We start from the raw sequence: 14,804 nt of genomic DNA on the forward strand, positions 1-14,804 counted from the left end.
TCGATAAATAGATGGCTAGAGATAGATAGAGGGATAGATAGAGGGATGAATGAATGGAGGGATAGATAGATAGATAATAAGTGAGACATATATCATGTCCCACTCCCCAGCATTTTGTAATCTTGTACCCTTTAGTGCCTTTCATGTGGCACTAAAGGGTACTTAACCTTGTATTTAGCAAAAAGAAAAAAAAAAAACCGACGTGGGATCCCTCCTATCTTTTGTAGCCAGCTTGGGTAAAGCAGACGGCTGCAGCCTGCAGACCACAGCTGGCAGCTTCAGCTTGGCTGGTAATCAAAAACAGAGGGCACCCCACGCTGTTATTTTAAATTAAATAAATAATTTAAAACAAAAAACGTGGGGTCCCCCCAAATTAGATCACCAGCCAAGGTAAAGCGAACCGCTGTGGTCTGGTATTCTCAGACTAGGGAGGTCCGCGGTTCTTGGACCCTCCCCAGCCTAAAAATAGCCGGCCGCAGACGCTCCATAAGTGGCGCATCCATTAGATGCGCCAATCCTGGTGCTTTGCCTCAGCTCATCCCGATGCCCTGGTGAGGTGGTAAACGGAGTAATATATGTGGTTGATACCAGATGTGTAATGTCACCTGGCATCAAGCCCTGGGGTTAGGGATGTGACGGCATCTATCAGATACCCGACATCCCTAACCCAGTCAGTAATTAAAAAAAAACTAAACAACAAATTTTTATTTGAAAAAACAGTCCTCAACACAATCTTTCACAAATTTATTGGAAAGAAAAAACAAATCCAGAACCGACGTAATCCAATAAGTGGGTTCCACGACGATCCATACTCACTGTCCCAGTCAATGAAGAATAGAACGTTCCCCATTGACTGGGAGAGCAGTGCAGTGACCTGAGCGAACATCAATAGGTCAGCCCAGGTCACTCCAACGGCTTTCCTCAAATAGGTCTCCACATGGCTAACTCATCCGCGAGTGTGGGTAACTCCACAGAAACACCCATCACTTCACTGGAGGCTTTTTTTTTTATTATTATTATTATTGTTATTATTATCAGAGAGCGTCTCAAAACCATCTTGCCTCAGAACAGAGATGGCTTCTGCACTTCTCTTGGATAAAAATAGTCAGCTGGTGGTACTGAGGTAGGAGATGCTCTAGCCGCTCTGGTAGTAGAGGGAGAGGTCATGGAGGGGTACACCAGTTGCTGCTCTACATCTGACCCATCTGCAGGAGCAATTGGATCTGGGGCTGAGTGCTTTTGGGCCTTCCACCCAGGGTAGTGGCATGTCAGGGGCGCAAAGTGTGTAAAGACCTCTCTGAGTTCACACCATGGGGAGATATTAGAATTGAGTGATACACCCATAAACTCTGTTCATATTAATAATATAAGGGGCTGGAGGGTTTCCCCTACTCCATCAGATAAAGAATTGCAAAACAGAAGCTTCCCCCATCTCCTTCTCTTTGTTAAAGATGTCTTAATTACCTGTCATTTTAAACCTACTTCTCAGCTTAAATTAATAGAAAATAAATTTGCTATCTCACCATCTATGGTTATCCTAAGGAAGGTAACTGAGATAAGATGAAAGATTTATCAATGCACAAGGTCAAAAAATTGCTTCTATACACCAAGCAAAAAATACTATGAAAAAGGCAAAGTGCGTTTGATACTTGCTCGTCCACTTAAAAATCGATCTGTTGCCTCGCCTCCTCAGGCCCTTAGAGACGGAGAGGGTACACTCCAATATAATCCATCTACTATTTCAAGTATTTTCCCTAATTTTTATAAAAACTTTAGAATCTTGAGGACACCCTATCGTTAAATCCGCATCATCAACCTTTATTACTTAATAATTACTTGTCTGGACTTGGTTTGACATTTCCTCCATCAGAAGCGGTGTCATACCCTCCGTCGCGGGGTCGGTCTCCCCTGGGCAGAGAGATCGACGTTCTCCTCGCACCTCCATTCCTGCCTCTGGTTCAGCCTCTGCCACTGCAGTGTATCACTCACCCTGTCCGCCGTACTGAGCGTTCACCTGCCTCCTTCTCCTCCCGACACCTGCGTTTTCTCAGCAGACCCTCTGGGAGCGTGCTTAGGTCGCACGTGCCGCACTCTGCTGTATTTTAAAGACGCAGTACACCTGTTCCTTGTTGTCCTGTTTCTGATTGCATAATTGCTTCCTGCTTATAAAGGCACCTGTACTCTAATGGTGGTGTCTGGGTAACATGCTAATTCCCATAGAGTGTTGCTAGGGTTAAAGCCCTTTCAGCTGTGCTCTGCACTTCCTAACTGTTCTGCGTTCTGCTCTGCAAAGATGCTTACCTCTTTCTCTTCACAGAACCTCCTGCAGCTGGTCCATCATACCTTGTCGCATCTTATGCTTTGGTTTCCTTTACTGCTGTCTGAACCTTCAGGCCTTTTTGGAACACTGCTGATTCCTACAACGGCCGGATCTGCTTCTCCCAGAAAAGTGCAGAGAATTCCAGATTCTTTCAACTACGTCATCCGCTTTCCTTGGATGGTACATTGCATTTCAGATTTTACTCTCCTATTGAGCAGTCAATCTAAAGTCTAAGCTGGGACTCCTACAGACTGTCTGACCTTCCGGAGCTGTGCCCGCGATAATTCCCATATAGTGGTTCCCTCGCCAGTAACTCCTCCGGGGGTGCTCAGCGTCAGTCGTCCCTCTGGTAAGCGGCTGTCTGACCCTCCGGGGCTGTGCCAGGATAATTCCTGTATAGGGGTTCCCTCACCGGTTGCTCCTCCGGCAGTGCTCTGCGTCGTGACCCTTTGGGCCCTCTCACCATCTGCTCTGTTATCCATTCCCTAAAAAAAACAGCTTCTGTTTTCTCCAAATTCTCTCCGGTCTCTTGGTGTATCAAGTAATCTGCCGCCACCGGACTCCTGATGGTCCAGTGAGTCCACAGTACATCTCCATGCCTAAGCGGTGTAACAAGCGGCAAATCTCTTAACAAACTGATCACTGTAGAGGAGATTTCTGACATCTTAAATGACCTTCCTCTAGTAAGTCCCCAGGACTTGACGGTTTGACATATTTACAGTATATTATAAAACATTTGCAGAGGAATTAACCACACGTGGATAACATGTTTAACTCATTTTTAAAGGGGTGTCCTATACTTACTGTTATATATAATTCGTACCTACTGATGGTGGCTGCAGCTTATAGGAGACAAATATGGTAACAGATTCCCTTTAATTTAAGTCTAAAATACTGTTCACAAAAAAATAAGATGACATGTCTAAATATGATTTGTGGAATAAAGTCAATCATTTAAGTCAGAGGTGGAGAACCTTTTTTCTGCCAAGGGCCATTTGCAAATTTCTACTAACCTTCGGGAGCCGCACAAAATTATCAATGTGAAAATTAAACCTGCTATATTAGGTCAAAGAATGAATTAACTCACCCCTACTGTGCTGGCTAGAGCTGCTTCTCTTTGGTGCGACTGTGATATTGATGACATTGTTTCTCAAAACTGTTTTCCAGGTTTCTCTCGGTCTGGAGCGCAGTCAACTCTTGGTAAAGTGGTAAATCATATAAATCACATAGGAGATGCTGGGACTGCTGTATATAGACACATCACATGAGACGCTAGGAGCACATACATCACATAAGGGGCTGGGGACATGTATATACCCCTAGCCCCTTCTGTGATGTAAATGATCCAGTCTCTCCTGTGATGTATATGCCCCCAGCATCTCCACAGGATACTTTTTATACATGATCACAAGATACTTTTTATACATGTTGTCCTACTCCAAGCTTTATAGGCTTGAGAGCCAACTACTAATTAAGTAAATCAGGTGATGTGCATCTCTATAATGAGGAGGGGTGTGGTGTAATGACATCAACACCCTATAGAAGGTGTGCTTAATTATTAGGCAACTTTCTTTCCTTTGGCAAAATGGGTCAGAAGAGAGACTTGACGGGCTCTGAAAAGTCCAATATGGTGAGATGTCTTGCAGAGGAATACAGCAGTCTTGAAATTGCCAAACTTTTGAAGCGTGATCACTGAACAATCAAGCGTTTCATGGCAAATAGCCAACAGGGTCGCAAGAAGCGTGTTGGGCAAAAAAGGCGCAAAATAACTGTCCATGAATTGAGGAAAATCAAGCATGAAGCTGCCAAGATGCCATTTACCACCAGTTTGGCCATATTTCAGAGCTGCAACGTTACTGGAGCATCAAAAAGCACAAGGTGTGCCATACTCAGGGACATGGCCAACTTAAGGAAGGCTGAAAAACGACCACCTTTGAACAAGAAACATAAGATAAAACGTCAAGTCTGGGCCAAGAAATATCTTAAGACTGATTATTTTAAAGGTTTTATGGACTGATGAAATAAGAGTGACTCTTGATGGGCCAGATGGATTGGCCAAAGGCTAGATCAGTAAAATGCAGAGAGCTCCACTCCCACGCAGACACCAGCAAGGTGGAGGTGGGGTACTGGTATGGGCTGGTATCATCAAAGATGAACTTGTGGGACCTTTTCGGGTATAGGATGAAGTGAAGCTCAACTCCCAGTTTCTGGAAGACAACGTCTTTAAGCAGTGGTACAGGAAGAAGTCGGTATCGTTCAAGAAAAACATGATTTTCATGCATGACAATGACCCATCACATGCATTCAACCACTCCAAAGCGTGGCTGGAAAGTAAAGGTCTAAAAGATGAAAAAATAATGACATGGCCCCCTTGTTCACCTGATCTGAACCCCATAGAGAACCTGTGAGATCTACAGGGAGAGAAAACAGTACACCTCTTGGAACAGTGTCTGGGAGGCTGTGGTGGCTGCTGCACGCAATGTTGATTGTAAACAGATTAAGCAACTGACAGAATCTATGGATGGTAGGCTGTTGAGTGTCATCATAAAGAAAGGTGGCTATATTGGTCACTAATTTTTTTGGGGTTTTATTTCTACATGTCAGAAATGTTTATTTCTAAATTTTGTGCAGTTATATTGTGTTACCTGGTAAAAATAAACAAGTGAGATGGGAATATCTTTGGTTTATATTAAGTTGCCTAATAATTCTGCACAGTAAGCATGGACATCACTAGGGGGCAGACAGCACTGGGGGGGGGCACACAGCACTAATGGAGGGCACACAGCACTGAGGGATGGCACACAGCACTGGGGGGCACACAGCACTGGGAGCGGTGAAGCTGCTGCTCTTGTTCTGGGGGACGGGAGCGCATAGAGCGCTAACCCTGCCCACAAAGTAAATCCTGATCACGCTGGCACTGGCCAGAGTGAGGACCTAATGGGATGCGCACGCATCGATGGTTAACACTGCATGCGCGTCCTCGCAGGGCACATGGGGATTTAAAGATCTGTCTGCCGGCAAGACGCGACGGCCAACCCGATCACTGCAGTCCATGGGAATCTGCCCGGGGGCTACAGAAAAGGTGCCCATCCCTGATTTAAGTGAATGGCTCATTTGAAAGTGCGGTCCATTGTCATCCAAGTGCTGTGTGTCTTTTTACTGGCTGAAAGGAGAATGTCAAATTTCGCTTTTGCATATGAGAAAATTGAATGCCACACTTATCATTAAATCTGACTCATGGGTCAAAATTGGATCAAAATCAGATTCAGAACACTGTAAAAAATATTCTATTTTTTTAGATGCAAAAAGCAGGCTTAGTGTATGTGCCCATCTGAAAAGGTTACCTTGCTGCTAGCCGGTTGGCACCCACAATTAAATTACAATATACTTTTAAAAATGAAAGAAAAAAAAGAGAGAAGAGGGCGCTCCTGTGTGTAAGAGTAAACTTTATGTGGTGAATAATGAAACAATTCCACTCACCTATGAGTGTTGTACAGGTACAACACTGTCTGTTAGCACTGACAGAGAGATCCAGGTTACCCCTTGGCTGGCCGACACAGATCCTGCTGAGGATGATCACACAGCAGCCTTAGATTTCACTGCTGCTGGTGCTCAGAGCTCCTGCAATCCTCCTGTTAGAGTCAGCGTCTCACTCCTGGATCAGATAAGAGGAATTCCGTTCCCACAGAGCCAGGCTAATCTGATGTTTAAGTCAATGTAATTAGATCTCCTAAGGCTGGAGCTGCGGCACCCCGTGGACTCCCAAAGGAGAGATAAGGTATTTGCTACCTGAGGAAGGGGGAAATTATTATTGTTTTATTGTATCCCTGAAACGCATTGTAGCTCAAATAAATCTTCACTATTTATCTCCTATCTCCCTTGTGAGCAGCGCCCTTTATACCGTGGCTTTTTTTCTTCTTCTTTGATGCTACCTGAGGAAGGGGGAAATTATTATTGTTTTATTGTATCCCTGAAACGCGTTGTAGCTCAAATAAATCTTCACTATTTATCTCCTATCTCCCTTGTGAGCAGCGCCCTTTATACCGTGGCGTTTTTTCTTCTTCTTTGAATATAATATACTTTAAAAAAGAACCTCAAATTTATAAGTACAGTCCATGCAGCAAAAATTAATTTCAACATTCATACATTCGAGGTTGTATTGTGTCATGAGAGTGCGGTTGTATGATTAGAGTTGTTGTTGCAATTCATAAATATGGCTTAAAAAGTGGGAGCAAAAGTGAGCATGGTTTAATATGCAAATAGATTTAATAATGACTGTAAAAACAATCAGACCTTTTAGAGTAAAAATGACGCAAAACAAATTTCAGGACTATTTGACACCAAAAATGGACACAAAAAAAATGTAATAAATTCCTCTAGAATTGCTAAATGATATTTGTAACTATTTAGCATAAACAGTTTACACAGATAAAATAGTAAAGGAGAATTATTTGGCAGTGTGAAGGTCCAGTCACACATAATGATATCGTTAACGAGATCGTTACTACTTCACAGTTTCCGGATCATTGTTAAATCGTTGGTGAGATCGTTGGTCAGATGTCACACAGTCATTTTCCCAACGACTTTAGTAACGATGCAGCGACCTGTATAACGATCTCGTTGGTCCTTGGGACCCTGTCACACAGCAGCTATGTAACGTTCCGACCTCGAATAGGGGCGTAGTGTTTGACGCTGTAAGCCACGTAGGCATGCACATGCGTTGCCTTTTCCACACCCCTCCGCTCCGATTGGTGGCCAATACTACGTTCTGATTAGGCGGCCGGCCTAGAAGGCAACTTTGTATCGCTTCATCCTTTGTCCCTTTTTGAGCCTTGCTTTGAGGATAGAATCTGCGACTCCACCCGGATTCATTTGTACTTTGTTCCCGGTTGCTTGCTTGCTTTTCAGATCGAAGCTGCATCTGTACCCGGATTCATCCCTCCTTCGTTCCCGAGTGTTTGCTTTGAGGATCGAAGCTGCGATTCCACCAGGATTACCTGTTCTTCACTGATGGACCTCAAAGCAAGGCTCAAAAAGGAACAAAGCATGAAACGATACCCAATCAGAACGCAGTACTGTGCTCAGCGCCAACCAATCGGTGCAGAGGGGGAGCGGAAAAGGTGACGCAACTACACGCTTACGTGTCACAATTTTAAGTTCTCATCTAGGTCGTTAACGAGATCGTTGGTAGGTGTCAAACATACAGATCCATCCTGCCCAGCAAGACTCCAACAAGCCAAAAATGTCCTAGGACAATCAGAAACGACCTCACAGCAGGGGGCGGATCGTTGGTACGTGTCAAACATAACGAGATCTCTGGTGAAGTCGTTGTTTCGTCACAGAAACTGTGACGTAGCAATGATGTCGTTGGTGATCTCGTTATGTGTGAAGTGGCTTTACAAGACACAAGGTCAAATTTGTTTACCAAAATTTCTCAAACAATGAGCAGAGTTTTATCACAAAAAGGGTTCATCATGCGACTTATCTGGAAACGTGTTAGATGTTTTAATTACAATGTGTTGACCATTCTACAAATCTACCGAATTTCCGTTTTAGATGACAAAAAAAATTAAAATGTCTCTTGGTTGAGAGCAGCTTATTATGGCGTCTTCTTCTTCAAAGCTCCTTAACGGGTCAGACATTGACTTATTCGGTCATTACCTCTCCTAGGTGATACTTGTGAATTTCATTCCTCAAAACATCTGCTTTTCTTTTACTATTTGTCAATTTAAAAAAAAGGTTACTTCCAATTTTGAGTTCTTTGACACTGAAGAAGTGATTTGTGAGTGAAACATTTCCCACATGACAATGTGTTTCCAATAGGAGATCTTTTTATGTACAATCGAAGCAAAATTTTTTGTTAACTTGCTTCCCACACATGGTACATAAAATGGCAACTCATCTGATGGTTAACAAGATCTGATTTAGTAAAAAAATTTCCACATTGTGAACATGCATACAGCTTCTCCACTGTGTGAATTCTTTCATGTGTAACAAGATTTGATCTATGACTAAAACATTTTCCACAATCCAAACATGAATACGGCTTCTCCCCGGTGTGATGTCTCTGATGTATAACAAGATGTGATTTATTTGCAAAATATTTCCCACATTCTGAACATGAAAATGGCTTCTCCCCTGTGTGACTTCTCTGATGGATAACAAGATGTGATTTCTCTGTAAAAGATTTTCCACATTCTGAACATGAAAATGGTCGCTCCCCCGTGTGAGTTCTTTCATGCTTAAGAAGATGTGATTTCTGCTTAAAAAATTTTCCACACTCTAAACATGCATATGGCTTCTCCCCTGTGTGAACTCTTTGATGTCTAACAAGACTTGATTTCCGGTTAAAACATTTTCCACAATTTAAACATGAAAATGGATTCTCTCCTGTGTGACTCCTCCAGTGTCTAACGAGATCTGATTTTCGGCTAAAACTCTTCCCACACTCTGAACATAAAAATCTTTTCTCCTCTGTGTGAATTTTTTTACGTTTTTCAAAAGAAGGTTTGAGGGAAACGCTTTTTCCATATTCTGAGCATGATGAGAATGACTTCTTTTTTGCAAAAGCACTTTGTTTTTTAGCTCCCTTTTTCTGCCTTTTATTTTTCTTAACAGTTGCCAGTGAATCAGAAGATAGGACCTGTTTAAAAGGATCAGATAGTAGATCTTTGCTGTGAAGGGATGATGTTATTTCTGGAATATTGGCGGATAGGTCCGTTGTAACCTGAATGATATCAAGGTCATTGCATTCAAAAGCTGAAGATGTGAGATGTTCCTCTGATTTCACGGTACAGTCATCTGCAAAAAAATAAAAATAATTATGGTTGAAGCAAATAACCTTTTAAATTATATTTTTATAACACTTTTATTTAAAATGTGCATAGAAATTGCAAGTTGGGTAGTAAAAATAACTTCTGGGGCCAATAATTAACCCTCATTACATTTTCACTGCTTTCTCCGCCCACCGGCGCCTGTGATTGGTTGCATTCTGACGTACGGCCAGCCTGAGTGTCAGTGTGTCAGATGACTGCTTCCAATCATAGGCGCTGTGTGCGTCTATATCGTATAATAAAAATAAATACATAAAACAACTGATGTAAGGTCCCCCCAAATTATTATACCAAGCACAGATAAAGCCCACAGCTACAGGCTGTAACCCCCAGCTGTGCGCTCATCTTGGCTGTGTAAGAACAGAAACCACATACGGCTTGTTTTTTTTTTTTAATTCTTTAAATAAATAATTTAAAAAAACGAAGTGCGGTCCTCAAATTTTGATACCCAGCCAAGATAAAGCCTTACAGCTGGGTCTTGGTATTCTCAGACTAGGGAGGCCCATGTTTATTAGGCCACCCCAAGCCTAAAAATAGCAACCTGCAGCTGCCCGTGATAGTTGCATCCATTAGGTGCATCAAGCCCGGCGCTTCCTGATTGGCCTGGTGTGGTGGAAATCTGGGTAATAACATGGGATAATAACAGCCCACAGCTACCACTAAGCCCTAGTTTAGTAATGGGGAGGGTCTTTGAGACACCCCCCCATCACTAATCTGTAAGTGAAAGTAAACAAACACAAACACTGAAAAAATCCTTTTAGAATAAAATACAAAAAAAACAACCTCTTTCGCCACTTTATTAACCCCCAAAACACTCCTGCAGGTCTGACATAATCCACACGAGGTCCCACGAAGATTCAGCTCTGCTACATCTGAGTCACAGCGCACGATCATGGAACATGACTGCCCACTGTGTGCTCCTGGCAGAGAATGAGCCTACTGGTGATATCACTCAGGTTGGCCGCAGTCACAGCAGAAAGGTTCCCATGGTCCTCTTTTTGCTATGACCGCAATTAACCTGAGTGATGTCACCGCTGATCTACTGGGCAGAGGAGGAAGGAAAATCATAGCTGGTTCTTTTTGTGATGTAAAATATTTCCTGTTTTTAAAAAATGTTTTACCACAAAGATAATTATTTGCAATCCCTTTGTGTAATGATTGTATGCTTTACTTCCTCCCTGACCCAGGAAATGTGGTATGACCAGACCACGTCCCTGCATGGTCAGACACGGCCATTACACAGTACAGAGCAGTGGCACATTTATAAGATGACCTCAGCACAGGAACATTGTTTTTAAACACATCCAATTGTGGAAATTATTATTATTATTATAAGATATTTGGATTAAAATGAACTTTAAAATTAACTTTGTTCATAGGAAAACCCCTTAAACCCCTTTATGACCTTGGATGTACCAGTGCGCCTTATTTTGTAGTGACTTCCCAACCTTGGACATAGGAGGAACATGAGATAACCAATTTAACTGTTTGTTTGCTGGAAGTCTGGACTGATTATACCCCTACTTCTTATCCTACATACCTTGCTGTCCTGGTCTTCGCTGATCCATGTCGTGTTCGGCAAGTCCTGCCCAATGTGTTATCGCATTCGATCCCTGTTGGTCACCCTGAGCCATGCTTAGAAAATCTACATCGCCAGGTGAGCCCATCTCATAACTACTGTGAAAACTCAATTTTCCCTTGATTCCAGAACCATCTAAATTGTAAGGGGATCCTGAAAAAAATGTAATTGAATGTACACATTTATAATCATGTTACTAAGGCATTTACTAATAGTCAAGTAAATGTTAAAGTTACGTTAACAAGAAAAAACAAATGTATGAAACTATTGACTTTCTAATAATCTTATTGTCTCCGAAGTAGGAAATAATCTATTGATAATCTGGTTTCCAGTTGTGAAAATTCAACTCTCATGTGATAATCTGGATTGACTTTAAACAAAAACTGATGCATTTCCATGAAACATTAAATTTTTTTCCTAACAGTTTTCTGGACACCACCATAAGAATTCAATACAGTCATTCCTATTGACCACCCCACATATATCATATATCAGATGGGATACTTTCCACCCCAAACACACAGCATTCATGGTCTATAGTCAGCTGCACACTTATTATACTCCCCCTCCCTGCAATACCCGCAGTGCAGTGTCCTCCTCTCATGTGGTCAGCTAATCAGCATATAAGTGCTACGATCTTGCACGCTGATCAGTTGATCGCATGAGAGAATGAGAGAAGGATGCTGTGTTGTAGGGGATCACAGGGAGGGTGAGTATAATAAGTGTGCAGCTGATGCAGACAGCGGATCAGTCAAATGTTTTGCATACATAGAGCACCCGATCTCCAAACTCAAACTTTTTTTTTGTAAAGTCTGTGTTCGATACTAACACCGAACCTTGGGTTCGCTCATCTCTAATCTTCAATGCTTTTACTGAGGGATGAAAGTTGTTGGCCAAAATCTCGCAATACATGACCCAATCTATCCTCCCTTCAATACGGTGCAGTCGTCCTTTCCCCTTTGCAGAAAAGCACCCCCAAAGTATGAGGTTTCCACAACCATGCTTCAGGGTTGGAACAGCGTTCTTGAGGTTGAACTCATCTGTCCTCCTCCAAACATGGGTAGTGCAGTTCAGACCAAAATAGAACTTTTTGGTATCATCTGACCACATGCCTCCTCTGGATCATTCAGGTGGTCATTGGTGAACTTCAAACAAGCCTGGACATGTGCTGGTGTGATCAGGGGGAAATTGTGTGCCCTGCAGCAATTTAATCCATGATGGTGAAGTGTGTTTCCAACTGTAATCTTTGAGACTTTGGTCGAAGCTCTCTTCAGGTCTTTGACCAGGTCCCTCCATGGCTGATTCCAGACCTTTCTCAGAATTATTCTTACCCCACGAGGCGAAATTTTGCACAGATCCCCAGACCGAGTAAGATTGACAGTCATCTTGTGTTTCTTCTATTTTCTAATAATTGCACCAACAGTTGTTGCCTTCTCACCAAGCTGCTTGCCTATTAGTCTGTAGCCAATCCCAGCTTGTGCATGTCTACAATTTTGTCCCTGGAGTCCTGGATTTTTTGGGGGGGATTCTATCTGTCACAATAATACTTTCATATTGGTTAACTTAACTAAAGATTTTCTCTTTAAATGCCACTTTTTTTTTTAAAAAAACAAAAAAATAAAAACCTGGTCTTACTGCAGCCACATAAATATCCATTAGTATGTTATTCACAATCTTTGTTTTACCATGCCTGCTGAAAGAACCCAAGTAGTCTCGAAAGCATGCATCATATCTTCTTTTTTTCTTGGGCATTAAGTGTATCATATCTTCAAGATTATTATTTTATTTCCCTTGCTGAAAAGTGAATAATCTGTGATTTCTCTACATTTAGTGGTCACTACTCACTTGGGTAGTCATATATAGTAATCTCCTCTTTACATCGCTCATCACCCCTCACATATGTCTCTGTAGTATTAATATGGGTCAGGTCTTCAGCCTGAAACAAAAATAACTATAAAATATATAGTACTGGTGGTTAAAAGAAGATTGAACACAAGACCTTCACAGCCATCTACAAATCATAGGGAGTTTTCATGACACCTTCTCTCCATCTACCTGATGATCCTGAGGAACATTGGGAACTTCTTGTTTACAGTCCTGTGGAAGAAGAGGACGGGGACATCTCTCTGGTGTTGTCCCCTTACTGGATAGAACTGGAGGAAATACATACAGGGACTGAATTCATTCCTTACATACAGATAATTATAGGCTGTGTGTATAATATAGCCCTGTCTATTACCTGGTGATGTGAGGGGATAGGAAACCTCTATGATGACATCATTGTACAGATCTTTGTGTCCTTCCAAATACTCCCACTCCTCCATAGAGAAATAGACAGCGACATCCTGACACCTTATAGGAACCTGACACATACAATGATACCGTCATCCCCGCAATCCCTTCATAGCGTTACTGTATAATGTCCCAGTATTCCCAGCAGTGTCACCTCTCCAGTCAGCAGCTCAATCATCTTGTAGGTGAGTTCTAGGATCTTCTGGTCATTGATGTCCTCATTTATTTGGGGATGAGGTGGAGGCCCCGTGATTGGACTCAGGGGTCTTCCCCATCTCTTAGACATAGGGTCCTGACAGCACTCACTAGAGGTCTTCTTCACAACTGTGTAATCCTGGTCATGGAGAGACACATTAAGAAATTTCACCACACACATTTCCAGAGTCCTCACCTCTCCAGTTTTGTCCATCTGTTATTTCCACAGATAAGAATGATGTACTGTGACATCTAGTGATGAGCGAGCACTACCATGCTCGAGTACTTAGTACTCGTTAAGAGCAGTTGGATGCTTGGAAGGGAGTGACTCGAGCAACCGAGTTTAATCTAAGTCAATGGGGTACACAAGCAGTTTTCTAGAAAGATTTCCCAGAAAAATGAGTGAGTCCCCCATTGCCTTTCATTATACTCAGGTGCTCAAGTCACACCTAACCGAGCATTCAACTGCTCTTAATTAGTATCGACCACCCAACCATGGTAGTGCTCGTTCATCACTAGTAACATCATAAGAATCTCTCACCTCTCCAGTAAGCCGGAAGAGGATCTCTAGGGTGAGGTGTAATATCCTCTCCACCATCTTGTCCCTGTCCTTATCCATCCTGGATGGGTAAATCAGGAAAATTCTGTTCTATACAAGATCTCCACCTAGAGGATCCGATATTGTAGGGATCTGAATGGGAAAAAGATGAACCGATGTAACATCATAAAGATCCCATGCAATAATACAATTACAGTACAACTAGAGATGATAATAATAATAATAATAATAATAATAATAATATGGCTCCATATAGTCAAGGAAGGTGTTTGATAGATTGTAAATAGCAAAGGTTAATCCCTTACCAATTAATTAGGTTCCCATGTATGATGTGGGCACTGATTACTGCTGATAAATTCCACTGTCAGAGATTGTTGTTAAAGGGAACTTGTCAGGTCCCATATGCGTTCTGACCTACAAGCAGGAGCATGTGTGGCCTAATGATCCCTTCCTACCCATCCCTGTGTTGTAATAATGTGTATTATGAATGTAAAAAAACCCCTTTTATTGCTTACATGTTCCCTATGTAAATATGATAGGCTCTAGTCCCCTGGGCATCGCATCACCCTGTGGGCGTTTGCATATTTTCCATGGTATCAGGCTCCTGTGGGCGTGATACCATAGATTTACATGAGCGACGTCACCGTCAGCTAATTCAGATCCCGCGCTTGTGCACTTACCATTCCCGCAGCCTTCTTATCCGGCTGTTTACTTGCCAGCTTCAGATGCGCTCTGTGCATCTGTGCAGGAGTCTTCTGAGCATGTGCAGTGCGTGTCTGAAGCCGACAAGCAAACACCCTGATAACAAGGCTGCGGGAATGGTAAGCGCGCACGTGCGGGATCTGAAGGGGCTGACAGTGACGTCACTCATGTAAATCATTGGTATCATGCCCACACGGGCGTGATACCACGGAAACTATGCAAACGCCCACAGAGTGAAGCGATGCCCAGGGGATTAGAGGCTATCGTATTTACATAGAGAACATGTAAGCAATAAAAGGGTTTTTTTTACATTCATAATACACA

At 42.4% G+C, this 14,804-nt stretch overlaps 1 protein-coding gene across 1 annotated transcript in view; it reads right to left on the bottom strand.

Annotated features, from left to right (window-relative positions):
* Positions 1–6,619: 6,619 nt before the first annotated feature.
* LOC142312939 (uncharacterized) overlaps positions 6,620–14,804 on the bottom strand; it is a 72,967-nt gene continuing 64,782 nt past the window's right edge. The window contains 8 exon segments of the mRNA XM_075351928.1: positions 6,620–8,449; positions 8,451–9,121; positions 10,694–10,885; positions 12,578–12,668; positions 12,788–12,885; positions 12,972–13,095; positions 13,179–13,358; positions 13,761–13,910. Of these exon segments, the coding sequence (XP_075208043.1) occupies positions 8,219–8,449; positions 8,451–9,121; positions 10,694–10,885; positions 12,578–12,668; positions 12,788–12,885; positions 12,972–13,095; positions 13,179–13,358; positions 13,761–13,910 (1,737 nt within the window). The 3' untranslated portion in view covers positions 6,620–8,218.

This window comes from Anomaloglossus baeobatrachus, chromosome 5 (genome assembly GCF_048569485.1).
Source record: "Anomaloglossus baeobatrachus isolate aAnoBae1 chromosome 5, aAnoBae1.hap1, whole genome shotgun sequence".
In the NCBI taxonomy this organism is placed as follows: domain Eukaryota; kingdom Metazoa; phylum Chordata; class Amphibia; order Anura; family Aromobatidae; genus Anomaloglossus; species Anomaloglossus baeobatrachus.